Source organism: Bos indicus x Bos taurus, chromosome 12 (assembly GCF_003369695.1).
Source record: "Bos indicus x Bos taurus breed Angus x Brahman F1 hybrid chromosome 12, Bos_hybrid_MaternalHap_v2.0, whole genome shotgun sequence".
Taxonomy (NCBI): Eukaryota; Metazoa; Chordata; class Mammalia; order Artiodactyla; family Bovidae; genus Bos; species Bos indicus x Bos taurus.
Genome location: NC_040087.1, coordinates 20304954 through 20330218, shown reverse-complemented (window position 1 = coordinate 20330218; position 25265 = coordinate 20304954). Strand labels below are relative to the sequence as shown.

The 25265-nt window shown below is 44.7% G+C and overlaps 1 protein-coding gene across 1 annotated transcript; it reads left to right on the top strand.

Moving 5' to 3' along the window:
* Positions 1-863: 863 nt before the first annotated feature.
* On the top strand, positions 864-24458 carry C12H13orf42 (chromosome 12 C13orf42 homolog). The gene is made up of 4 exons (XM_027557096.1): positions 864-1268; positions 20571-20718; positions 23088-23319; positions 24284-24458. The coding sequence occupies exons 1-4, from the start codon at positions 864-866 to the stop codon at positions 24456-24458; spliced, it is 960 nt and encodes a 319-aa protein (XP_027412897.1).
* The last annotated feature ends 807 nt before the right edge of the window (positions 24459-25265 follow it).

Here is a 25265-nt window from a genome sequence, read left to right as displayed (position 1 = left end):
CATACATAGTGAGTCTTATTTAAATGAAAATGTGTTCAAACTAAAGAAAGGGATTTTCTCCATACATGTGGCCACCCTCAGCTCTCTGAGGCTTTTGTGCAGAAAGTTGTGGTAAGATATCTGAATCCTCCTGTCTCCACAATAGCCTGCTATCCGGTAACAGCAGCGAGGTCTCCTTACCCCAGGGTGAGGCACCTCCAGGTCACTGGGATGCTACTCAGAGTCCAGCTTATCAGGGATCTGAGAGCCTCCTGCCAAAGGTCCTGGCTGTGTCCACCCAGGCGCATCTCAGGAGGACTGGATTTTACCTCCAGCAACATGCTATTTTTGGCTTAGCGCTGTCTTTGCAAAGTAGGATTTCAGGCGTTTTGGTGAGGGGGAATTCAGGACCAGGGCCAGCTCAACAGAAGTGGAAACATAAAAACCCACAGCAAGATCCAGTCAAACCGAGTGAGAACACATCCAGAAATGCAAAAGGAAAAGGAGAGAAAATAGCTGAGCAGGGAAACGCAGCGTCACACGTTCCCCATCCAGCTGGGACCTTTGATGGAACATCGAGGAAGGTATTTGTCCCCCGGGGTGCTTCAAGCCAGCCAGGGAACTTGCTTTTAAGGCTCAGGGTGCGCTCTCTCACGTCCTCAGGTGGTTTATGGCATCTCGGTTATTGGATGTGAAAGTTTCCCCTATGAGAGATGCCCGGGTTGCCCGCCTGACCGAGCCCACACTCGCTGGGATTCCGGGACTCAGGGGCCCCCGGGAAGGCAGATGGGGGCAGTTCCGCAGGTTGGCTCCCGCGCCCCCAGCTAGATCAAGTGGCGCCGCGCAGGCAGCTGGAAGGCACCCACAGAGAGAAACCCAGCACCATGCTCAGAAAGCTCCACTCCATCCTTCACTCCGGCCCGCACAGGAAGGCAGAGGTGGCGGAGAGCCCTTACTACCACGGCCCCAGCTCCGCCGTCAGGCTGATCCGCAGCAGCTCCGTGTACGTGGTCGGGGACCACGGCGAGAAGTTCAGCGAGTCCTTAAAGAAATACCGGAGCGCCGGCAGCATGGACCCCAGCCTGTACTACCTGCAGCAGGAGGGGGACCGCGCGTGGATGCTCTCGCGCACCCAGGACTGCCTGCAGTACTTACAGGAGCTGCTGGCCTTGCGCAAGAAGTACCTTAGCAGCCTCAACGACCTGAAGCCCAGCCGCGCCCCAGGCGTCTCCTCCACCTCCTCAAAATCCTCCAGGGGCGTAAAGAAGTCTGCCGCCAAAGAAATGAAGGTAAGTGCCACCGTGGACTTCCCTGGTGGCTCAGATGATAAAGAAATTGCCTGCAATGCAGGAGACCTGGGTTCGATCCCTGGGTCCGGATAATGCCCTGGAGGAGGAAATGACAGCCCACTCCAGTATTCTTGCCTGGAGAATCCCATGGACAGAGGTGCCTGGCGGGCTATAGTTCATGGGATCAGCTGGACATGACTGAACAACTAACACTTTTTCACTTTCTTTCAAGTGCCCCCAGGAAATACTATGGACAAGAGCATTTTTCTGAGAGGCAAGTGGGAATCTTGGTTTGTCCAAGCACAGCTTAATTAACCTGCGTGTTCTGGGCACCAGCTCCAAGACCTCAGAGAGTCTCCATGGCCATTTCCCCGGCCTGGGAAGGGTGGCTTGTCCCATGTGGAGTTTTTGGGTGGAGGCCCAGGGGGAGGGACAGTTTCTGGCATCCCCAGAGCAGCCCACGAGGAGGGCTTGGGCTCAGTCTTCAGGCCAACAGTTTGCCTGTCCCTTACTGCCCACTTCCCAGGTGAGAGGAGGCTTTTATGACATTTGCATGACAGCTCATCACTTCAACACATCACTTCTCAACAAGTTATTGTTACTTTTATTAATACAATCACATCTGACAGTCCCAGTGCAAAGCAAACACTGGGAGGATTTGCTCTGTCTGTGTGAGGTGCTCAGGTTCTCAGGGGACTCAGTCACAGCCTGAGAGAGAGTCTGTGACTCTAGGAGACTGAATGACAACTTTGCTGGGCACTGGGTCTCCCTGCCCAGGCAGACCAAGCAGGAAATCAGTGAAGGGAAGGACCTGCATTTTATGGTTTCCCTGGTGGCTCAGACGGTAAAGAATCTGCCTGCAATGAAGAAGACCTGGGTTCGGTCCCTGGGTAGGGAAGATCCCCTGGAGAAGGGAATAGCTACCCATTCCAGTGTTCTTGCCTGGAGAACTCCATGGACAGAGGAGCTTGATGGACAGCAGTCCATGGGGTCGCAAGCGTCAGACGTGACTGAGTGACTAACACTTTCACTTGTACTGATCACAGCGTTTGTACACATTATGTTTTTTGGAGGTAATTCCAGTAATGCCAGAAGAGAAGCAGGGAGAAAGTCCTTTGGGATCACAGAAGGACAAGCTGAGGCTCGGTGACCAGATTTTGCTAAGACCCAAATCTCACTGTTTCTCGTTCCTTTGTTCCCTAAATTATTATTATTTTTTTTATGTCTGAAGTTTGAGGCTGTTTCAAATCCCCATCAATCATTCTCCTGAGCTCTAAGGTGTTCAGAGCGGGCCTTTCTGCCCTCTCACCCCCTACCCCATCCTGGCTGCCTCCCCAGAGTGTCCTGCAGGCCTGCAAGTCCCATTAACACTGACCAATTGGTCTGTTATCAGATCTCTAGGGCTTGGCCTCACCCAACTGGTTTCAACTGTCTGCACTTTATCCCATGTGGGAGCAGTGTAAATAACCATTTGAACTCTCAAAGTAGGTCAGTGTTGGGGCCCATGGAAGTATCCTGCTCTCAGGTATGGGTACTGATCCTGCAGCCAGCCAGTTGTAGATTTGGGGGCCTGACACCCCTCCTTCGGGGCCACCTCCTCCTTCAGGGCCACCTCCTCCTTTGTGGTCACCTCCAATGACAGAGGGGGTCACCATGGCTTCTGGACTCCTCTCCAGCTTGACTATCCTGGGGTTCTCAGCTCCAGTTAGATTCGCTCCAGACACTTTGTGCATGCGTGTGTGCTAGGTTGCTTCAGTCGTGTCCGATTCTTTGCAACCCCCTGGACTGTAGTCTGCTAGGCTCCTCTGTCCATGGGATTCTCCAGGCAAGAATACTAGAGTGAGTTTCCATGCCCTCCTCCAGGGGCTCTTTCTGACCCTGGGACCGAAGCCACGTCTTTTGGGTCTCTTGCATTGGCAGGTGGGTTCACTAGCACCACTTGAGAAGCCCTGTGGTCTCTGTAGCCTTGAATATTGAGTTTGTTCTGTCAACTTGTGTGCTAGGGAGAAAGCTGGGGACAGAGTGTGAGCCCAGCTATAAAAGGATCTTCATAATGAATAGGTACCGTGCCTTCAAATCATTTCAGCGGAAATACTTCCTTACTTCCTAATCATTCTACAGAGGGTCTGAGAGGATTCATATACCAGCAGCATGAGGTGGCAACAGACATTGGAAAGCTGGGAGAGAAAAAGCATCCACAGAAAATCAAGACAGCTCAAGAAAACACGCAAATCCTACAGCTGGGTTTGGCTTTGCGCTTCCTGGGCGCTGCAATGTAAAAAGAGCAGGACTTATTTCAAAATTCGGACTAAGAGGAAGAACCATACCTATTGTTTACAGGAATCCAAATTTTTCCCAGGTTTAAATTCTAAACTTTCTCATAGAGGATCTGATACCGGGAACCATGGGTGACGTCATTTGTAACACCCTCACTGATATTTTAGTAACAATTCATCAACATGTGTATCATTCCTTCTTTCCTTCCTTCACTTAACACATACTTATTGAGCACATACTATGTGTCAGGAACTCTCCAAGATGCTGCTAAACGAGCCAAAGATCACTCTCATGGGTGATCATTCTTGTGGGAAAGGCAGGCAGTGACCCAGGAGTCAGATTTCTGGAGGTGATTTCTCAGAGCCCTGGCGGGTGGCCACCAAGTCGCACGAGGCACGTATCCTAGTGAGGAACTAGGGAAGGGACCTGGCTGTGTAACTCCTGCAGGTCTTTTGGACCCAGTGGAGGATTCAGATGCCAGAGGCACGGGGCTTAGGCGGGGAACCACATACCCTTCCAAAATCTCTGTCAAAGTCCCCTAAAGATGTGGTGCAGCTTCTGAGAGAAAAAAGCCCGTGAGAAGTTAAAGCTGTCCTGCCGTGTTTCTTGCTATTTCCCGCCTCATCCCAGCACTTTGGAAAGCGAATTGCTCTCCTTCAAGCCTGCTTTGGGGTCTGGTCTGGGACGAGGCTGTCCTCAGCCCTGGCGTGTTTCTCCCCTCACCTCGTTCCCATGGTAATGTCTTCAAGCTGCCAGAGGTCTCTGGGTTACTTCCCTTCTCTCTTTTCACTCCCCCTCAACACATCGCTTTCTCTCAAGCTTGGCTCTCTTTTTTTGGAGGGGGTGGTAAAATAAGGATAACACAGTATTTACCATTTTCACCGTGGCATTTCATAGCACCTTAAATGAGCGCTTTTCAGTATCCTCAGATTATGGGTAATGAAGTCTATCAGTCAATGAATTATGAAATTAAGTGCTTTTCTTTGATATAATATACATTTCTTTTAAAGAAAAATGTGCAACCCTGTGTACTATCAAATGGTTAACTGCCAGACAGAAATCAGAGCTCTTTACCCCAGAGCTTTCTGTAAGCTTTTCCAAATGATCAGTTATATAGACCCATGATAATTCAGCCCAAAGACAGTAAGCCCTAATTAACATCTTTTTAGAATGCTTTTCGAAAGTAAATTAGTAGAAACTAGAAAATGCATTCCTTTAAGAGGTTATGGAGGCTCTAAAAATACTTCATTTAGAAATTAGGAGAATGTTTTTATAAAATGTTTGACAACTATCTTTTATTTCTTAAAATATAACTCTCTTTAAAATTCTTTAAAAAATTAAAAAATTCCAAAAAAAAATTGAAAGTTACCATTTGAACCATTTTTAAGTGTGTGGTTAATTCCCTGGCATTAAGCGTAATGCTGTGGAGCCCACTACTATCCATTCCCAGAAAATTTTCATCAGCCCAGACACAAAGTCTGGGTCCATTAAGCAGTGACTCCGCATTTTCCCTTTCCCCTAGACTTCTGTATTCTCCTTTCTGTCTCTATGAATTTGCCTCTGCTGCTGCTAAGTTGCTTCAGTCGTGTCCGACTCTGTGCGACTCCATGGACAGCAGCCCACCAGGCTCCTCCATCCATGGGATTTTCCAGGCAAGAGTACTGGAGTGGGGTGCCATTGCCTTCAGGAACTTCATATAAATGGAATCGCACAGTGCTTGTCTGTCTGTGACTGGCTTCTTTCTCTTAGCATAGTGTTTTCAAGGTTCATCCACGTTCTCAGAACCTCCTTCCTTTTTAACAGTCCATGAGCTTGGGCTTTTTCAAATATTTATTTTGATTTATTTATCTGGCTGCACCAGGTCTTCATTGCAGCATGCGGGATCTTTAGCTGTGGTCTGTGGACTCTTTTTTTTTTTGAGTCTGTGGACTCAAAATTTTCTTTTTATTTGATGTATTCTATTTGCACTCTGTTTCTTTGAAAAATGCTGGTCACAAGCCATGACTTTATTTGATGACTCCTGGTTTTAAAAAATGGTCACAAAAAAGACTTCTAAAGTGACAGAAGGTAAAGTTCTTTGGTCATCACTCATGAAATGTTACCTTTAGACTCCATTTCTCCGTACCTGACAGTATTTTTTTTTTTTTAATTAATTTTATTCTATTCTCAAACTTTACATAATTGTATTAGTTCTGCCAAACATCAAAATGAATCCACCACGGGTATACATGTGTTCCCCATCCTGAACCCCCCTCCCTCCTCCCTCCCCACGCCATCCCTCTGGGTCGTCCCAGTGCACCAGCCCCAAGCATCCAGTATCGTGCATTGAACCTGGACTGGCATCTCGTTTCATACATGATATTTTACATGTTTCAATGCCATTCTCCCAAATCTTCCCACCCTCTCCCTCTCCCACAGAGTCCATAAGACTGTTCTATACATCAGTGTCTCTTTTGCTGTCTCGTATACAGGATTATCGTTACCATCTTTCTAAATTCCATATATATGCGTTAGTATACTGTATTGGTGTTTTTCCTTCTGGCTTACTTCACTCTGTATAATAGGCTCCAGTTTCATCCACCTCATTAGAACTGATTCAAATGTATTCTTTTTAATGGCTGAGTAATACTCCATTGTGTATATGTACCACTGCTTTCTTATCCATTCATCTGCTGATGGACATCTAGGTTGCTTCCATGTCCTGGCTATTATAAACAGTGCTGCGATGAACATTGGGGTACACGTGTCTCTTTCCCTTCTGGTTTCCTCAGTGTGTATGCCCAGCAGTGGGATTGCTGGATCATAAGGCAGTTCTATTTCCAGTTTTTTAAGGAATCTCCACACTGTTCTCCATAGTGGCTGTACTAGTTTGCATTCCCACCAACAGTGTAAGAGGGTTCCCTTTTCTCCACACCCTCTCCAGCATTTATTATTTGTAGACTTTTGGATCGCAGCCATTCTGACTGGTGTGAAATGGTACCTCATAGTGGTTTTGATTTGCATTTCTCTGATAATGAGTGATGTTGAGCATCTTTTCATGTGTTTGTTAGCCATCTGTATGTCTTCTTTGGAGAAATGTCTATTTAGATCTTTGGCCCATTTTTTGATTGGGTCATTTATTTTTCTGGAGTTGAGCTGTAGGAGTTGCTTGTATATTTTTGAGATTAGTTGTTTGTCGGTTGCTTCATTTGCTATTATTTTCTCCCATTCTGAAGGCTGTCTTTTCACCTTGCTAATAGTTTCCTTTGATGTGCAAAAGCTTTTAAGTTTAATTAGGTCCCATTTGTTTATTTTTGCTTTTATTTCCAATGTTCTGGGAGGTGGGTCATAGAGGATCCTGCTGTGATGTATGTCAGAGAGTGTTTTGCCTATGTTCTCCTCTAGGAGTTTTATAGTTTCTGGTCTTACATTGAGATCTTTAATCCATTTTGAGTTTATTTTTGTATATGGTGTTAGAAAGTGTTCTAGTTTCATTCTTTTACAAGTGGTTGACCAGATTTCCCAGCACCACTTGTTAAAGAGATTGTCTTTAATCCATTGTATATTCTTGCCTCCTTTGTCAAAGATAAGGTGTCCATATGTGCGTGGATTTATCTCTGGGCTTTCTATTTTGTTCCATTGATCTATATTTCTGTCTTTGTGCCAGTACCATACTGTCTTGATAACTGTGGCTTTGTAGTAGAGCCTGAAGTCAGGTAGGTTGATTCCTCCAGTTCCATTTTTCTTTCTTAAGATCGCTTTGGCTATTCGAGGTTTTTTGTATTTCCATACAAATTGTGAAATTATTTGTTCTAGCTCCGTGAAGAATACTGTTGGTAGCTTGATAGGGATTGCATTGAATCTATAAATTGCTTTGGGTAGTATACTCATTTTCACTATATTGATTCTTCCAATCCATGAACATGGTATATTTCTCCATCTATTAGTGTCCTCTTTGATTTCTTTCACCAGTGTTTTATAGTTTTCTATATATAGGTCTTTAGTTTCTTTAGGTAGATATATTCCTAAGTATTTTATTCTTTTCGTTGCGATAGTGAATGGAATTGTTTCCTTAATTTCTCTTTCTGTTTTCTCATTATTAGTGTATAGGAATGCAAGGGATTTCTGTGTGTTGATTTTATATCCTGCAACTTTACTATAATCATTGATTAGTTCTAGTAATTTTCTGGTGGAGTCTTTAGGGTTTTCTATGTAGAGGGTCATGTCATCTGCAAATAGTGAGAGTTTTACTTCTTCTTTTCCAATTTGGATTCCTTTTATTTCTTTTTCTGCTCTGATTGCTGTGGCCAAAACTTCCAAAACTATGTTGAATAGTAATGGTGAAAGTGGGCACCCTTGTCTTGTTCCTGACTTTAGAGGAAATGCTTTCAATTTTTCACCATTGAGGATAATGTTTGCTGTGGGTTTGTCATATATAGCTTTTATTATGTTGAGGTATGTTCCTTCTATTCCTGCTTTCTGGAGAGTTTTTATCATAAATGGGTGTTGAATTTTGTCAAAGGCTTTCTCTGCATCTATTGAGATAATCATATGGTTTTTATTTTTCAATTTGTTAATGTGGTGTATTACATTGGTTGATTTGCGGATATTGAAGAATCCTTGCATCCCTGGGATAAAGCCCACTTGGTCATGGTGTATGATCTTTTTAATGTGTTGTTGGATTCTGATTGCTAGAATTTTGTTTAGGATTTTTGCATCTATGTTCATCAGTGATATTGGCCTGTAGTTTTCTTTTTTTGTGGGATCTTTGTCAGGTTTTGGTATTAGGGTGATGGTGGCCTCATAGAATGAGTTTGGAAGTTTACCTTCCTCTGCAATTTTCTGGAAGAGTTTGAGCAGGATAGGTGTTAGCTCTTCTCTAAATTTTTGGTAGAATTCAGCTGTGAAGCCGTCTGGACCTGGGCTTTTGTTTGCCGGAAGATTTTTTATTACAGTTTCAATTTCCGTGCTTGTGATGGGTCTGTTAAGGTTTTCTATTTCTTCCTGGTCGAGTTTTGGAAAGTTGTACTTTTCTAAGAATTTGTCCATTTCTTCCTCATTGTCCATTTTATTGGCATATAATTGTTGATAATAGTCTCTTATGATCCTTTGTATTTCTGTGTTATCTGTTGTGATCTCTCCATTTTCGTTTCTAATTTTATTGATTTGATTTTTCTCCCTTTGTTTCTTGATGAGTCTGGCTAATGGTTTGTCAATTTTATTTATCCTTTCAAAGAACCAGCTTTTGGCTTTGTTGATTTTTGCTATGGTCTCTTTTGTTTCTTTTGCATTTATTTCTGCTCTAATTTTTAAGATTTCTTTCCTTCTACTAACCCTGGGGTTCTTCATTTCTTCCTTTTCTAGTTGCTTTAGGTGTAGAGTTAGGTTATTTATTTGACTTTTTTCTTGTTTCTTGAGGTGTGCCTGTATTGCTATGAACTTTCCCCTTAGGACTGCTTTTACTGTGTCCCACAGGTTTTGGGTTGTTGTGTTTTCATTTTCATTTGTTTCTATGCAAATTTTGATTTCTTTTTTGATTTCTTCTGTGATTTGTTGGTTATTCAGCAGCGTGTTGTTCAGCCTCCATATGTTGGAATTTTTAATAGTTTTTCTCCTGTAATTGAGATCTAATCTTACTGCATTATGGTCAGAAAAGATGCTTGGAATGATTTCTATTTTTTTTGAATTTACCAAGGCTAGCTTTATGGCCCAGGATGTGATCTATCCTGGAGAAGGTTCCATGTGCACTTGAGAAAAAGGTGAAATTCATTGTTTTGGGATGAAATGTCCTATAGATATCAATTAGGTCTAACTGGTCTATTGTATCGTTTAAAGTTTGTGTTTCCTTGTTAATTTTCTGTTTAGTTGATCTATCCATAGGTGTGAGTGGGGTGTTAAAGTCTCCCACTATTATTGTGTTATTGTTAATTTCTCCTTTCATACTTGTTAGCATTTGTCTTACATACTGCGGTGCTCCTGTGTTGGGTGCATATATATTTATAATTGTTATATCTTCTTCTTGGATTGATCCTTTGATCATTATGTAGTGACCTTCTTTGTCTCTTTTCACAGCCTTTGTTTTAAAGTCTATTTTATCTGATATGAGTATTGCTACTCCTGCTTTTTTTTGGTCCCTATTTGCATGGAAAATCTTTTTCCAGCCCTTCACTTTCAGTCTGTATGTGTCCCCTGTTTTGAGGTGGGTCTCCTGTAGACAACATATGTAAGGGTCTTGTTTTTGTATCCATTCAGCCAGTCTTTGTCTTTTGGTTGGGGCATTCAACCCATTTACGTTTAAGGTAATTACTGATAAGTATGATCCTGTTGCCATTTACTGTATTGTTTTGGGTTCGAATTTATACACCATTTTTGTGTTTCCTGTCTAGAGAATATCCTTTAGTATTTGTTGGAGAGCTGGTTTGGTGGTGCAGAAATCTCTCAGCTTTTGCTTGTCTGAGAAGCTTTTGATTTCTCCTTCATACTTGAATGAAATCCTTGCTGGGTACAACAATCTGGGCTGTAGGTTATTTTCTTTCATCATTTTAAGTATGTCTTGCCATTCCCTCCTGGCTTGAAGAGTTTCTATTGAAAGATCAGCTGTTATCCTTATGGGGATTCCCTTGTGTGTTATTTGTTGTTTTTCCCTTGCTGCTTTTAATATTTGTTCTTTGTGTTTGATCTTTGTTAATTTGATTAATATGTGTCTTGGGGTGTTTCGCCTTGGGTTTATCCTGTTTGGGATTCTCTGGGTTTCTTGGACTTGGGTGATTATTTCCTTCCCCAGTTTAGGGAAGTTTTCAACTATTATCTCCTCAAGTATTTTCTCATGGTCTTTCTTTTTGTCTTCTTCTTCTGGAACCCCTATGATTCGAATGTTGTAGCGTTTAATATTGTCCTGGAGGTCTCTGAGATTGTCCTCATTTCTTTTAATTCGTTTTTCTTTTATCCTCTCTGATTCATTTATTTCTGCCATTCTATCTTCTAATTCACTAATCCTATCTTCTGCCTCTGTTATTCTACTATTTGTTGCCTCCAGAGTGTTTTTAATTTCATTTATTGCATTATTCATTATATATTGACTCTTTTTTATTTCTTCTAGGTCCTTGTTAAACCTTTCTTGCATCTTCTCAATCCTTGTCTCCACGCTATTTATCTGTGATTCCATTTTAATTTCAAGATTTTGGATCAATTTCACTATCATTATTTGGAATTCTTTATCAGGTAGATTCCCTATCTCTTCCTCTTTTGTTTGGTTTGGTGGGCATTTATCCTGTTCCTTTATCTGCTGGCTATTCCTCTGTCTCTTCATCTTGTTTAAATTGCTGAGTTTGGGGTGTCCTTTCTGTATTCTGGCAGTTTGTGGAGTTCTCTTTATTGTGGCTTTTCCTCGCTGTGTGTGGGTTTGTACAGGTGGCTTGTCAAGGTTTCCTGGTTAGGGAAGCTTGTGTCGGTGTTCTGATGGATGGAGCTGTATTTCTTCTCTTTGTTCAGTCGCGCTCCTTTCGAAGAGTTGGATTGCTTTTCTGGGTGCCTGATGTCCTCTGCCGGCATTCAGAAGTTGTTTTGTGGAATTTACTCGACGTTTAAATGCTCTTTTGATGAATTTGTGGGGGAGAAAGTGTTCTCCCCGTCCTACTCCTCCGCCATCTTGGCTCCTCCCCCCTGTGGACTCTTAATTGCAGTACATGGGATCTAGTTTCCCGACCAGGGAGCCAACCCAGGGCCCCTGCATTGGGAGAGTGTAGTCTTAGCCCCTGAATCACCAGGGAGCTTGGGTTTTGATGGGAGGTGAGGAGGCAAAGTTTGAGATTACACTCGGATTTTGTCCGGAGTGCTCGTCAGCACTTGGGGAATTCCCTGAGGATTGCTCCCCATATTTTTAGGGTCAGATGAACAGGTGAACAGCCGACATCCCTCTGTGAGAACTCAGCCACCCAAGGGGACCTGAGCCTCACCCACCCACAGTGTCTGGGCTACCGGGGAGGCAGTTTTGGGTTGGCTGCAATGCACTCAAGAAACTCTGCCCAGAAGGTTTGGGAGGAAGTATTTTCCAAAGCTAAGGTTCCTGGTCACCTACCCCAGTCCAAAGAAATGTCTTTATTTCTGTGTGTCTTCTAGCTCTGAGCAGCTTGGATTCCCGATATGTCTGCCTGGATGAATGAACCAGCTCTTCAATGTACAGCTCTCCCAGCACCAATCTCCTTCCCCCCTCCCCCCTGAGCCCCCAACTAAAGAAATTCAACTGCTACAAGAATAATTTAAACAGAGCCAGTGGAATTCTGAAGAATGCCTGCCAAATGTGATTGATTTTTATTTAAAGTAGTTTTGCTCTGATAATATATAGCTTTCAGAATAAATTTTCTGTCATTGGCCGTTCAATCCTGGTGCATGAAATAAGACCATGTCAACAGCAAATAGATTTTTTTTTCTCCTCTATGGTAGAAAGCTCTAAATCCAATTCACCTAAGAAGATCCTATATCCACCTATAAATGGCATATGGGATGGGGAAGCAGGGCCTGGATTCCCATATACCCCTGGGAATTATTTTTCAGTTCTGTTGGGGGGAATTTCTGCAAACATGGTGATACAAAAGTGCAGGTTTTCTGTGGGCATCAGTTACTGGAGGTCTCTAGTACTGGGCCTGTATCTGGTCGGCAGAGTTAAAGGGCAGTAAACATTCAGTATGAACTGCAAAGAATTTCTATTATGCTTGGCAGAGCTCCCCAGAAGATGACAGACAGTAAAATAATGACGGATAACAGAGTATCCAATTCCTCAGCCCCCTCAGTCAGATCACAAGATGGGTAATTACATCCCCAATCTATCTTCCAGACACCTGCTGCTTGCTCGGCTTAGCAACAACACTTCCCCCTCCCATTTCCCTCTCCACTACACCCCACTCACCCGGCTAACTTCTTGTCTTTTTAAGACAGCAGAGAAAGCACTGCCCCAGGCAGCCATGTCTCAGGTCCACAGTCTACCACGGTGAATTTCTCTCTTCCTTGGGTCTGGCCCTTAACTCAGCACTTAGCTCCCAGCACCTAGCACTCAGCACGCAGCCCTGTAATTGTCATTCATTTGCTGTGTCTGCTACTGGCCATGATCTCCTTGAATGGAGTCACCATGTCTTATTTATCTTTTTATCTCCAGCTTCTAGTGAAGCCCCAGGCATACAGTAACTCAATAAACAAATAACCTGAGAAACCCCAGTTGTAATTTAAAAAGAAAACTGAAAGGTTTATGGGAGACTTGGTTTTCAGTGAGTGGAAAATTATCTTTTGTTTTTAATAGAGTAGAGTATATTTGGGTGTATTCAGATGAAATGATAGCCTAATAATTAAAGCATCTCATGTGTAATGAATCCGAGTTTACTATCAAAAGGACACTTTTTTTGGGTAAACATTTTTTCTAAGGTATATTTACTCATTAAATGAAATTTATAAAACACAGAAAAGTTGAAGAAAATTGAAATAACTTAGAGCATATCATCCAGAATAATCACTCTAAAATGTTTAAATATATTTTCTTTCAATCATTTATTTCTTGTATGGTTATAGATATGTATAGTAGTGTTGCCAGATAAAATAGAGGATGTCTATTTAAATTTGGATTTCAGATAAATGATGGATTTAAAAAATATAATTATGTCCATACAATATTTGGTATATATTAATACCAAAAATTTATAGCTTATGTAGAATTGAAATTTAACTGCCATTAAGTTTTTTTAGTTCCTGAATTTGGCAACCTTTATGTATGTATATGTATAAATTTATTAAATTTGGCATATACCATATACTTTTAAATAACTTATATCTTGGGTTCTTTTCTATCATTAACTTGTTTTTGAAAACTGAACTTTTAATGGCAAAAATTTAACTCACAACCCTTTAAACAATTGTTCAACATTGTGAATGAATTCATCTTACTCTGTCTATAAAGGCATCTTTTGGACAGTTATTCCTTAGTGTGATTAACAGGTCAAAGGTTAAAAGTCATTTTTAAAGGTTCTTCTACATATTGTTTTCCAGAAATATTTTATAATTTATGCCTTCATCAACAGTGAATTAGAAGGCTCTTCTTCTTGTATTTTATCAACACCAAGTAGTGTCATTAATTTTTAAAGTCTATTGATTTAATAGATAAACTGAATTATCTTATGTACTCGTTTTGAATTATTGCTTGAGCAAACAATGACCCTCTTGTTTTATCAAACCAATGTGTACTGTTGATTAATGGATTGCCCATTCATGTCTTTATACATTTTGGCTCTAGGAAACTTTTTTTAAAATTTATATGGATTCACGTCAAGAATGTGAGCACATTGTCTGCCACATGGTTAAAAATATTTTCTTAATTTTATATATAGTTTAATTTTACTTGACAGTACAATTTTATATATCATTAAAAACATTACCAGTTTTTTTATGTAGTTAAACGTATCAGCTTTTGTCTTTGATACTTCTTTGTTTCATGCTTAGAAATCCCTTGTGTGTCTCAAGGTCAGTTACGTATTTGCCATTTTCCTCCTTTTTTTTTTAGTAGTTCCATAAAAACCCCAGACCTCTTATCTATCAGCAATTTATTTTTACACATAGTGGGAAGTGAGAATCCTATTTGAAATTTTTCCCAGATAGCAAAGATTCAACACCATTTATTGACAAATCTATCCTTCTCTCATTGGATTGTAATGTTTCACTTATCATGTGTGAAGAGTTTTATACTATGCTTCAAGGCTATTAATTCAGTTCTATTAGTTAGGCTTCGAAGAGTTTCATAAGTGTGAGCAAACAACATTTACTTACTGTTTTGCTAAAGTGAAAGGATCATTTAGGCGACCTTTAAGGGGAGGAGTGGAGAAGGTACCAGGTACTAGCAAAGGAAATAATGGTTTTAAGATTATAATGCTGGAGAAAAAAGACAGCTTGTCAGACCGTGAGTCTGCAACCTCTAATACCAAACACAGAAGAGGTACAGCTATGCTTCCAAAATGATTGTACTGCTTAGCTATAAGAGGTAATTCCCAGGTCTAGTTACCCTATAGTTTGTGCCAAACCCTGCCCTTCCTTTTCATCTTTTTGGTCTGATTTTTGTCAGCTGTATTGTCTACATCACTATTTGGTTGTTGTTTAGCTCGGACAAGTCTACCAATAGCTTATCTATTGAAAACGTGGATGTGGACGTGTGCACGTATGTATTTAAATTTCAGTGATTATACCTTTCCCCACGTTGTTTGTCAGATCCACAGTTCTTATTTATTGTTTTTTACTGAAGCATAGTTGACATACAGTGTTGTGCCCATCTCTGCTGTACAGCAAAGTGACTCAGTTATACACCTGTACACATTCTTTATAATATTCTTTTCCATTATGGTTTATCACAGGATAATGAATATAGTTCCTGGTGCTATAGCATAGGGCCTTGTTGTTTATCCATCCTGTATCTAATAGCTTCCACCTGCTAATCCCAAACTCCCAGTCCTTCCCACCTCCTTCCACCTTGGCAACCGTGCGTCTGCTCTTTATGTCTGTGAGTCTGTTTGTGGTTTGCACATAGGCTCATTTGTGCCATATACAGTTCTTGTTTCTTAAGCTCCCATTCGTTTATCACAAACCCCTCTTCAATGATGGGTACACATTTCCCAGGTGTTGTGATATAAAAGGGATAAGAATAACGTTGGATTTGATCGTAAATAACAAGGATGGCATTCCAAGGATGGCAGAAGCAAAGAGGATATATTTGAGCTTTTAAGGTTTATCCTGAAGGGCTGCTTTTGAGAACATTACATTGCTTATGGAAAAATTTAAACTGGTTTGCATTTCATTTCACCCTGCTGAATGAGCCAAGGGAAAATGATCTCCCCAAGCCAGCCAGACCAGTTCCACACTTGATCCTGTAAATTTCATCTCAATGCATTGACATTTTGATTTCCAGATGTTTTTAGCTCAAGGTTGTATTATCAATACTCCATAAAAATAAGGGGTACAGAGTTCTCAAAATTTGTCAGGTTAAATCCAAAGGTATAAGTTAGCATCATAAAAACTGTTGGAGAATATAAACATTAGATGATAGCATGTTTTTGAACCGTGGTGTTGGAGAAGACTCTTGAGAGTCCGTTGGACTGCAAGGAGATCCAACCAGTCCATTCTGAAAGAGATCAGCCCTGGGTGTTCTTTGGAAGGAATGATGCTAAAGCTGAAACTCCAGTACTTTGGCCCACCTCATGCAAAGAGTTGACTCATTGGAAAAGACTCTGATGCTGGGAGGGATTGGGGGCAGGAGGAGAAGGGGACGACAGAGGATGAGGTGGCTGGATGGCGTCACTGGCTCGATGGATGTGAGTCTGAGTGAATTCCAGGAGTTGGTGATGGACAGGGAGGCCTGGCATGCTGCGATTCATGGGGTTGCAAAGAGTCGGAAACGACTGAGCGACTGAACTGAACTGAACTGAACTGAATACAGCATACATTTATTCGTTCAACAAATTACTCTGTGTCAGGCACTGAAATAGGTGCCCAACATTCATAGATGGAAAGACAGCACATCTGCCCTGATATAGCCCATAATCTGAAGCACCATCACCTCAGCATCTGGCCTGAACCACACTGATGTGTTCAAAGAGAAGTGGGTAGAATAACAATGTTGGAAGCGGGGTGTATCCTACAGCCTGTGTCATGTAGGCAGTGGTTGGCAATGAGAGAGAGAGTCAGTTGCACAGTCATGTCCGACTCTTTGTGATTCCATGGACTGTAGCCTTCCTGGCTCCTCTGTCCATGGGATTCTCCAGGCAAGAGTACTGGAGTGGGTTGCCATTTCCTCCTCCAGGGGATCTTCCCGAATGAAGGTTCAAACCCAGGGCTCCTGCATTGCAGGCAGATTCTTTACCAACTGAGCCACTAGGGAAGGAATTGAGTATCTATCCAAAGACAATCTATCTGTGAGTGTCATTTGTCAAAGTTATTTCATAGACAAGGTTGAGAATCACGAGTCTGTCATATGACATCCCTTATATGTGGTATCTAAAAGGAAATGATGCAAATGAACTTACTTACAGAACAGAAAGAGACTCACAGACTTGGAGAACAAACTTGTGGTTGCTGGGGGGAAGGATGGGGGAAGTGATAGGGAGTTTAGGAGGGTCAGGTACACACTATATATATTTATATGCTATATTTAAAATGGATAACCAACAAGGACCTATACCTATTGTATAGCCCATGGAACTCTGCTCAATGTTATGTGGCAGCCTGGATGACAGGGGTGTTTGGGGGAGAATGGATATGTGTGTGTATGACTGAGTCCCTTTGCTGTTCACCTGAAATGATCATAGCGTTATTAATCGGCCATACCCCAAAACAAAATGAAAGGTTCAAAAACAACAAGAATCATGGGCCTGGTGTGCGGCTATGAGGGTTTCATACAATGTTGCTGTCCACACAAACATAGAAAAGCAGTGCCCGTGTCTCTCTGCTGCAGGGTGAAAGCGTCAGAGAGGAGGTGCCACGTGAGGTGGCCCCTGGGGAGGTGAGGGGGGTGGGCCCCAAGCACGAGAAGGGAGGAGGCGGCGCGATGTTTCGTGGTGGTCCTCTTGGCTTTGGGTGGGCTTAGAACCTATCCAACCTACCCTAACCTCTGACAAAATGTTGCTGCTCACACTTGCATGTTGGTTTTGGAGCATCCAAACCTCTTGGAGACAAACACTGACAGATCCCAGAAGAAAGTAAACAGATCAGAGAAGCTGAAGGACCCAAAGGGCAGGTGAGACCAGGCAGGATGGGAGCGGATGTGAAATGCAGAAAAATACACTGCCTTGGGGGACTCAAACATTACAGTGAGGAATACAGTGGAGTTTGGTTTGGAAAAGTGCAAGGTTTCATCTGGGGAAAGTAATCTGAGACCCAGGCTTGTTGTGAAGGAGTCGGACAGGGAGGCTTGGAAAATGATGACCTTAAGGCCACTGAAGGTTAAATGTGAAAGGCAAACTTGAGTGGAGCTGGCAACGTAATACAGATGCTCTCAGGGAATGCTCATTGCCCTGGGGCTGCGCGGGCTGAAAGAACACGAGCCCTGGGATGCTCAGGCTTGAGCAGGTGCCCCAGAAAGCAGGTGTGTCGCAGTCTTTCCAAAGAAGTAGCCGAAAAATTCTGGGCCAGGAAAAGTCAAAATGGGAAGGAAGGAAGGAAGGAAGGCAATCCACTTTTATTTAAGAGTATTGAGTTCAGAGAGGGAGAACTGGCTCTCACCCAACGGTGCGGGTGACTGAAGTCCCATTTTGTCCAATCATCGCTTTGTAAAGTAGACTTTCTGTGATCTTAGCCTGAGTCCTAAACCCTGAGCTTCAGTTGATGTAGCTCCTGTGCTAGTGGTCTCACTTGGAGACCAAGAGAATGTCTTAATAGAGGCGAGAAAGGCCCAGGGGAGCTGCAGAAAAGGCGGGGAAAGTCAGAGTCATCCTGAGTTTGAAAAAGGGCTTGAATAGGCCCAGGGAGCCTGGACTTGCAGATTAGCCTTGGTGTCACCAAACCAGGCTCGTCTACCTAATTCACATGAAACCCAAATGCTGAGATGCCAGGGTTTGCAGCCAAGAGAAGGTTTATCCACAAGGCAGCCGAGCGAGGAGATGGGGGACAAATTCAGATCTGCCTCCAGGAAAGCAAGGGGCTCTCAGGTATTTATGGGATAAAGAAGCAGGGTGGCCTGGGGCTTTGGGAGCTTGGGGAAAAGTGACTAGAAATAAGGAAAAAAGGGAGCAATTGTCATTCTGTGCAGGCATAGCTAGGGTACAAGCCTCTGCCTGCTCAAAAATGCAGGCGCTTAGCATCATCTGAGGGAGAAAGAGCTGTCTCAGCCACGTCCTGATGGTCAGATAGGAGCTGGTCAGATAAGGCGTTCAAGGCAGAGGGACTAGCAAGCGAAAACACAGGGAGCTGCCTCCAGAGATGAGCCTTCCGGTCATCCGACTGTGGGAGGGTGGCCTGGCTGGCTGAGTCCATACAGACTGTCAACCAGTCCCTTAGTTTTCCATCCCCATCCTTGGTGTCCCTGGCGCTGCCAAGTCTGGAACATTTCTGGTTTTAAGGGTCAAATTGTCCTGCTTCTGAAGTGCTTCCAATTCTGCCCGTGCCCCGCCCCATGCCCACCCCGCTGCCGCTCTCTGGAAGGCAAGTTCCTCTGCTCTGTTCCAGCAATTCCTCCTCTTCAGCTGCATTCCATTTGCCAGGAACTCTTGGCTATCTCTCTCACTGACCACCTCTCTCTTGTTCTCTTTGAGTTTTAACCGCCCCACCCCTTTCATTTTCATTTGCTCTCTGAACGGGGCAGGATAACTACATATGAACAGTTTTCCACTTTTAACAGAAAAGGTTCAGTATATTTTGAGATACTTCAAAATTTTTCTCCAAGAATACTTCTCATAAAAGGAAAAAAAATCCACTATTTAAAGATGCTTTTTGGGAATTAGCTGGTGGTCCAGTGGTTGGGACTCTGTGATTGCACTGCAGGGGACATGGGTTAGATCCTTGGCCAAGGAACTAAGATCCTGCAAGCTGTGGCATGGCCAAAAAAAAAAAAAGTTCCCTAGTGGTATAAAATGCATTTTTGTTGTTGTTCAGTCACTCAGTCATGTCTGACTCTTTGTGACCCCATGGACTGTAGCACACCAGGGTCCCCTGTCCTCTACTATCTTCCAGAGTTTGCTCAAAAAATGTATATATTTCACCAAAATATTATGCGTGTATAAAGATGTCATCCTTTAGTTTCCTAACATGCAAATCTGTGATTAAATCACTTTCATTTTTAATACCATCCCACTTTCAAAAGGGTTTTCCTGATAGCTCAGTTGGTAAAGAATCTGCCTGCAATGCGGGAGACCCCGGTTCGATTCCTGGGTCAGGAAGATCCCCTGGAGAAGGGATAGGCTACCCACTCCAGTATTCTTGGGCTTCCTTTGTGGCTCAGCTAGTAAAGAATCTGCCTGAAATGCAAGAGACCTGGGTTTGATCCCTGGGTTGGGAAGATCCCCTGGAGAAGGGAAAGGCTACCCGCTCCAGTATTCTGGCCTGGAGAATTCCATGGACGAGTCCATGGGATCACAAAGAGTCAGACACGACTGATCGACTTTCACTACTTTCACAATGCGCACAAAAAATAAAAGAACACTATACTTGGTCCAAAGAGCCCAGGTTAACATCTATTGTCTCTTTTTCCTCTCTGAGTTCTCTCACTTCCTACATTCTTTGGGGAGTTTTTTTTTTATTAGTTCACCTGTTGATTCTGTGTCTTTTGTCCTGAGTTCTCCCCCAAAGTCCACCACAGTGCTTGGACTTCCATGATGCCAGTCACTGGTGACTGACTGGGGGCTGTTGTGAAGATGATGATGGTGATGAAGAGGAGGGGGAGGAGGAAGGGGAGGAGGAGGAGGATATCCTGAAGGAGAATGGATCAGGACAGAACCCGGAACCTGGTCTGACTTTCAGTAGATTTCTTAAACACTTTATATTGTATTAATATCATTGCTTTAACTTTTCAAACAATCATACCAATTTAAGTGTATTCCACGATTGAACCTGAAGTTGGCCACTTTTCTTACTGACAACCTCTTCTGGACTGTTTTATTTTCAAGATATCTCATCCCCTCTTTTCTGCTGTGAGCATCTCATCACCGGCCCCGGGGAACTGGACAATCTCCTAATTGGGCTTATCTGCAGGAGACAGGCCAAAGAAAGACAAATTATTTTGCCTAATGGCGGATAACAACAGTCCCTGATCAAGACAGAGGCAGATCGACTCATCCTTTTATATCCCTCTCCCGCCCCCTGCCTCCCCTTGAGATAACGGAAAATCCACCAACTATAGCATCTGTGGATCTGGAGTATCTACCTTCCTTTCAGGGGCACTTCTTCAAATTTACGTGCAAACCCGCAACATCTCTTAAACGTTCAGTTTAAGCAACATTTGGTCCTTTTCAGCATCCCTTGCGGAGGGTGCTCCGAGCTGGGCTGGCTCACGCAGCTCTGCCCCTTCCCTCTGCCCTTCACCCCTAGCAGAAACCCACCCCTAAGAAGTACTCCCAGTTCAGCGCGGACGTGGCGGAGGCCATCGCCTTCTTTGACTCCATCATCGCAGAGCTGGATACGGAGAAGCGGCCGCGGGCTGCGGAGGTTGACCTGCAGAATGAAGACGTGGATTTCGATGGTGAGTGCCATCCCCGGGGGCGGGAGGTGGGGGTGGATGGGGTCTGTGGACTGGACTTCCCCTGATAAAGGGGCAACTCTCATTTGCAAGCCAGAGCCTGGCCCTGAGCTCGCTCTATGTCTTGGGGTTCTGGCTTTGGCCTCCCCCCACACTGGGGTACCCCCTTTAACCCTCGGAGCCCTGTTTGGACAAAAACTCCTTCTCTGTGGGGCTTCCCTGGTGACTCAGCTGGTAAAGAATCGGCCAGCAATGCAGGAGACCTGGGTTCCATCACTTGGTGGAGAAGATCCCCTGGAGAAGGGAATGGCTACCCACTCCAGTATTCTGGTCTGGAGAACTCTTTCATGGATAGAGGAACCTGGTGGGCTATGGTCCTTGGGGTTGCAAAGAGCTGGACATGATTGAGCATGCACGCACGCAGGTATAGTCCATGGGGTCACAAAGAATCGAACACCACTGAGTCTTTCTCTGTGGTCCATTTTTCATAGCTGAGGTGGGGTGGAATTTTTAAGACTCTATGAGGGAAAGCAATAGGGCAACAGTTCAAGCAAGGGATGAGGTGGGGAGTTGTTAAATGGGTACAGAGTATCAGTTTTGCAAGATGACAAAGCTGTGGAAACCTGTCACACAATGATGTGAATATATTCAACGCGACTGAATGTACACTACAAGATGCCTCAGAGGGTACACGTTATGTATCTGTTACCAGAATTGAAAAAAGAAGAAAAGGGAGTGAAAGTGAAAGTGAAAGTCGCTCAGTTGCGTCTGACTTTGCAACCCCATGGCATATACAGTCCATGGAATTCTCCAGGCCAGAATCCTGGAGTGGGTAGCCTTTCCCTTCTCCAGGGGATCTTCCCAACCCAGGGATTGAACCCAGGTCTCCCGCATCGCGGGCCGATTCTTTACCAGCTGAGCCACAAGGGAAAAGGGAATAGACAAATTATATTTAACCTATATATTATCTTTAACCTGTATATTTGATTGTGTAGGTTGGCCCTGGACAGCACTGTTTGCTAGACCTGACTCTGATCTGTCACCATTTGTCACCCCTCTGCACCCTAACCCTCCCCACCCCCCCGCCCAGTGCTCCCTCTTGTGGCCCCCACCGGCCACCACTCTGCAAGGGTGTGGCGGGCGGGAGAGGGCCAGGGTGCTTGCTCAAGCCCAGCTTGGACTGTTGGAGAGGGTGGGGTAAGGTTGAAGGTGATGCTCGTCTTCTGGCCAAGGTGTATCACTGGCTGCCTCCTGATGGAGAGCAGACAACTCCACCACATTCATGGGGTCGAGCCCACATCCAGGATTCAACTGTCAGTTTCTTTAGTCTTTGATTGGCTCTTGGGGCTTCACTGGTGGCTCAGTGGTAAAGAATCTGCTGAAAATGCAGGAGACTTGCTGGAGATGCAGCTTCAATCCCTGGGTCAGGAAGATATCCTAGAGAAGAGGGCATGGCAACCCCCTCTGGTATTCTTGCCTGGGAAATCCCATGGACAGAGGAGCCTGGTAGGCTGCCGTCCATGGGGTCGCAAAGAATTGGACGTGACTGAAGCGATTGAGCACACACACCCATTGAGGACATAGGTGATATCTTCAGAGTTAAAATTTTTTAATGGAAATGACTTTATGTGTTTTTCTCTGATAACAAGAATAACATATGTTCATTGTGAATCAAGTGAGTCAAACAACATACTAAAGCATAAGGAAGAAAGTAAAGCATTTTGCCTGTAATCCTACCATCCAGAGATAATAATCACTATTAATGTTTTGGTGTATGTTCTTTCAGAAAGGTTTAAACATAGACTCACTTTATTATTCTTTTTAAACAAAAATAAGATCTCTTGCCTATTTTTTCATCCACTCTTTTCACTTAATTTACAATACATCGAGGGCATCTTTCCAAGTCCAAAAACAGGTCTGTGTGCTTATCTTTAATGGACACATGCTTGAGCATTTTCTCCCTGCCCCGTAATTGCAGAGTTGAATCATTCCCTTTGCTCGGCTCTCTGGGCCTTCTTGGTGGCTCAGATGGTATAGAATCCTCCTGCAATGCAGGAGACCCAGGCTCGATCCCTGGGTCAGAAGATCCCCTGGAGAAGGAAATGGCAACCCATTCCAGTATTCTTGCCTGAAGAATTCCACGGACAGAGGAGACTGGTGGGGTTCAGTCCATAGGGTCGCAGAGGACCGGACATGACTGAGTGACTAAGCATGAGCACGCTGGCACAAGCTGGGCCTTCCTAAGCATTTACCATTTTACCTGTGTATTTATTGTGAGTTCTCAGCCCGAGTTGCCGGCTCCGTGACCTTCCGCTCCCCTCTCCTCCCCATGGTGAGTCCTCCTTTCCCGGGGCCCGGCTTCTCTCTTCCAGTGGCCACCAGCTCCCGGGAGCATAGTCTGCACTCTAACTGGATCCTCAGGGCGCCCCGACGGCGCTCCGAGGACGTCGCAGGGCACACGACAGCTGGCCAGTTCCGGAGGAGCACGGAGCGCCGGACCATCGGCACGCAGAGGAGACTTGAGAGGCACCCCATTTACTTGCCCAAGGCTGTGGAAGGGGCCTTCAGCACTTTGAAATTTAAGCCCAAAGCCTGCAAAAAAGAGTAAGTGCTTGGGCCACGGACTGTAACCAAGATGTTCTCATGTCCACCAGACTCTTGTGGGGTGCTTCTTAGGTGCCCTGAACCCCATTCTGCATGGAAAAATTATTCCTATTTGGGGGGAGGGAGGTCTTAGTTAAAAATTTTTGTAATAGCTTACACTTCTATTCTAGCTTGGTTTACCTCTGTCCCCAGCCTTAACTGTCCCTTTAGCTCTGGGTCTGCCTCCCTTTCTGGCCACTTAGCCCTCATGCTTTGTCCATCCTGTTTCACTCTTTCCCCCAGATGTCACTGATACTCTGTGTGCTACAGATTTTTAATGACAGTTTGGGGTTGACGCAGGCATAGCACCACGAGGGAACCAACCCTGAACCAATTAGATGGTCCTGCCGTAGAAAGGCATCACCAGGCTGGGATGAAGGGCTTCTTCCTGGCCGGGTCTGTGCTGGCCGTCTTGTCATCATCTCTTGGCCTTTTTCCCTGCAGATCCTCCTCTCCCAAGACGAGTTTCCATCTCTAACTCCCAAATCCCTGGGACTCACTCCTTCAGAGAAATACGTGCACACTTGCTCTGACCACCCCAGGCCACTCTGCAGGGAGCTCGCCTCTCACAATAGAAGCGCCTGTCTTGGCTTACCCTACCCCCCCCACCCGTCTTCTTTTGTTTCTCTGCAAGAGCCCTCCAACTCTGATGGGTTCAGGGGTTTTCTACATCGCCTTTTGCCTCCTCCATAATAAAGGACCATGTACTGGACATATTAAACCAGGACTCAGCCCTCATCCCCCATCCTTCCTCTCCAAGGTCAGGTCCCCCCACAACCCTACGATGACACAGCTCTGTCCTCCACGAGTCCCAGCACAAGGGGAGCATCCGACAGGCTCCATCAGGAGGGTAAATCAGAGCATCCTTTCCCTGTGAGACCAACCAAGCCAAACCGAAGCCCTCTGCCTCATTCCTCCCTTCCAGCCTCGGGAGCTCCAGACAGATCCTCTTCAACTTCTCGGGAGAAGATACGGACTGGGACTCGGAGCTCTTTGCGCCGGAGCCCCCGGCGTCCCTGGGGGAGGACCACTATGAGACGGAGAACCCCCGAGGGCAGTGGCTGCTTCGGGAGCAACTCTGGGAGCGGACAGTGCCCTGACGGCCTCAGCTTGGCAGCCTGGCCAGGCTGGGTCCCCCAGAAGGAGTCTGCTTTCAGCAAAGCAGCAGGTGTGTGATAGAGTTAAAGATGGGTCAAGTCAGGTCCTTGAACACGTGGCCTGCCAGTGCCCAGTCAGTGCCAAAGACATCTGCGCAGCCTCCAGGAGGGCCCGCCATAGGGCACTGGCGGGGCTCTGCTTTCTCTGCACGGGCAGGTGGGCCAGTCGTTACCACCCTATTGGTCTTTAAGAGCAGAGGGAACGGAAGGTCCAGGCTCACTCCTGGCCTCCCCTGGTACAGGGGAACATCCCGCTTGGTACTGGAAACCAAGAAACGCACCCATCCACTCATATCTGAGCCAAAATTTTCAAAGAGAGGCGACTCCTCTGTCCACAGGGTTCAGAAACCCTCTGGTCACCTACTGAAATTGCTTCTCTGCAGAATGCTGTTTGGGAAGCAGCTGGTTCCCCCCCACCCCCACCTTCTTTTCACAGTGTTCTGGAAATTTCTGCTGGATTAGGCTGAAGATGAGGCCAGTATCCTAGCAGCAGGAGGGGGGACACAGTGTGTGAGGACCCTGCCTGGGGACCACGCTGTCTCCCCCAGCCCCAAAGCTCAGCTCCGCTTCTCACAGACAGTTGCCTGGGCCTGAAGGAAGATGAAATGATACTTCGTTTCTAATTCTCAGGCCCCAAATCCTAGTAGATACTCACCCAGCCTGTGGATGAAAGCTAGGGCCCTCCCTTCCCCCAGTTACAAGGGCAATCAGAACCTTCTGGAGTAGAAAGGATTTTGAGTTCTGTAACTG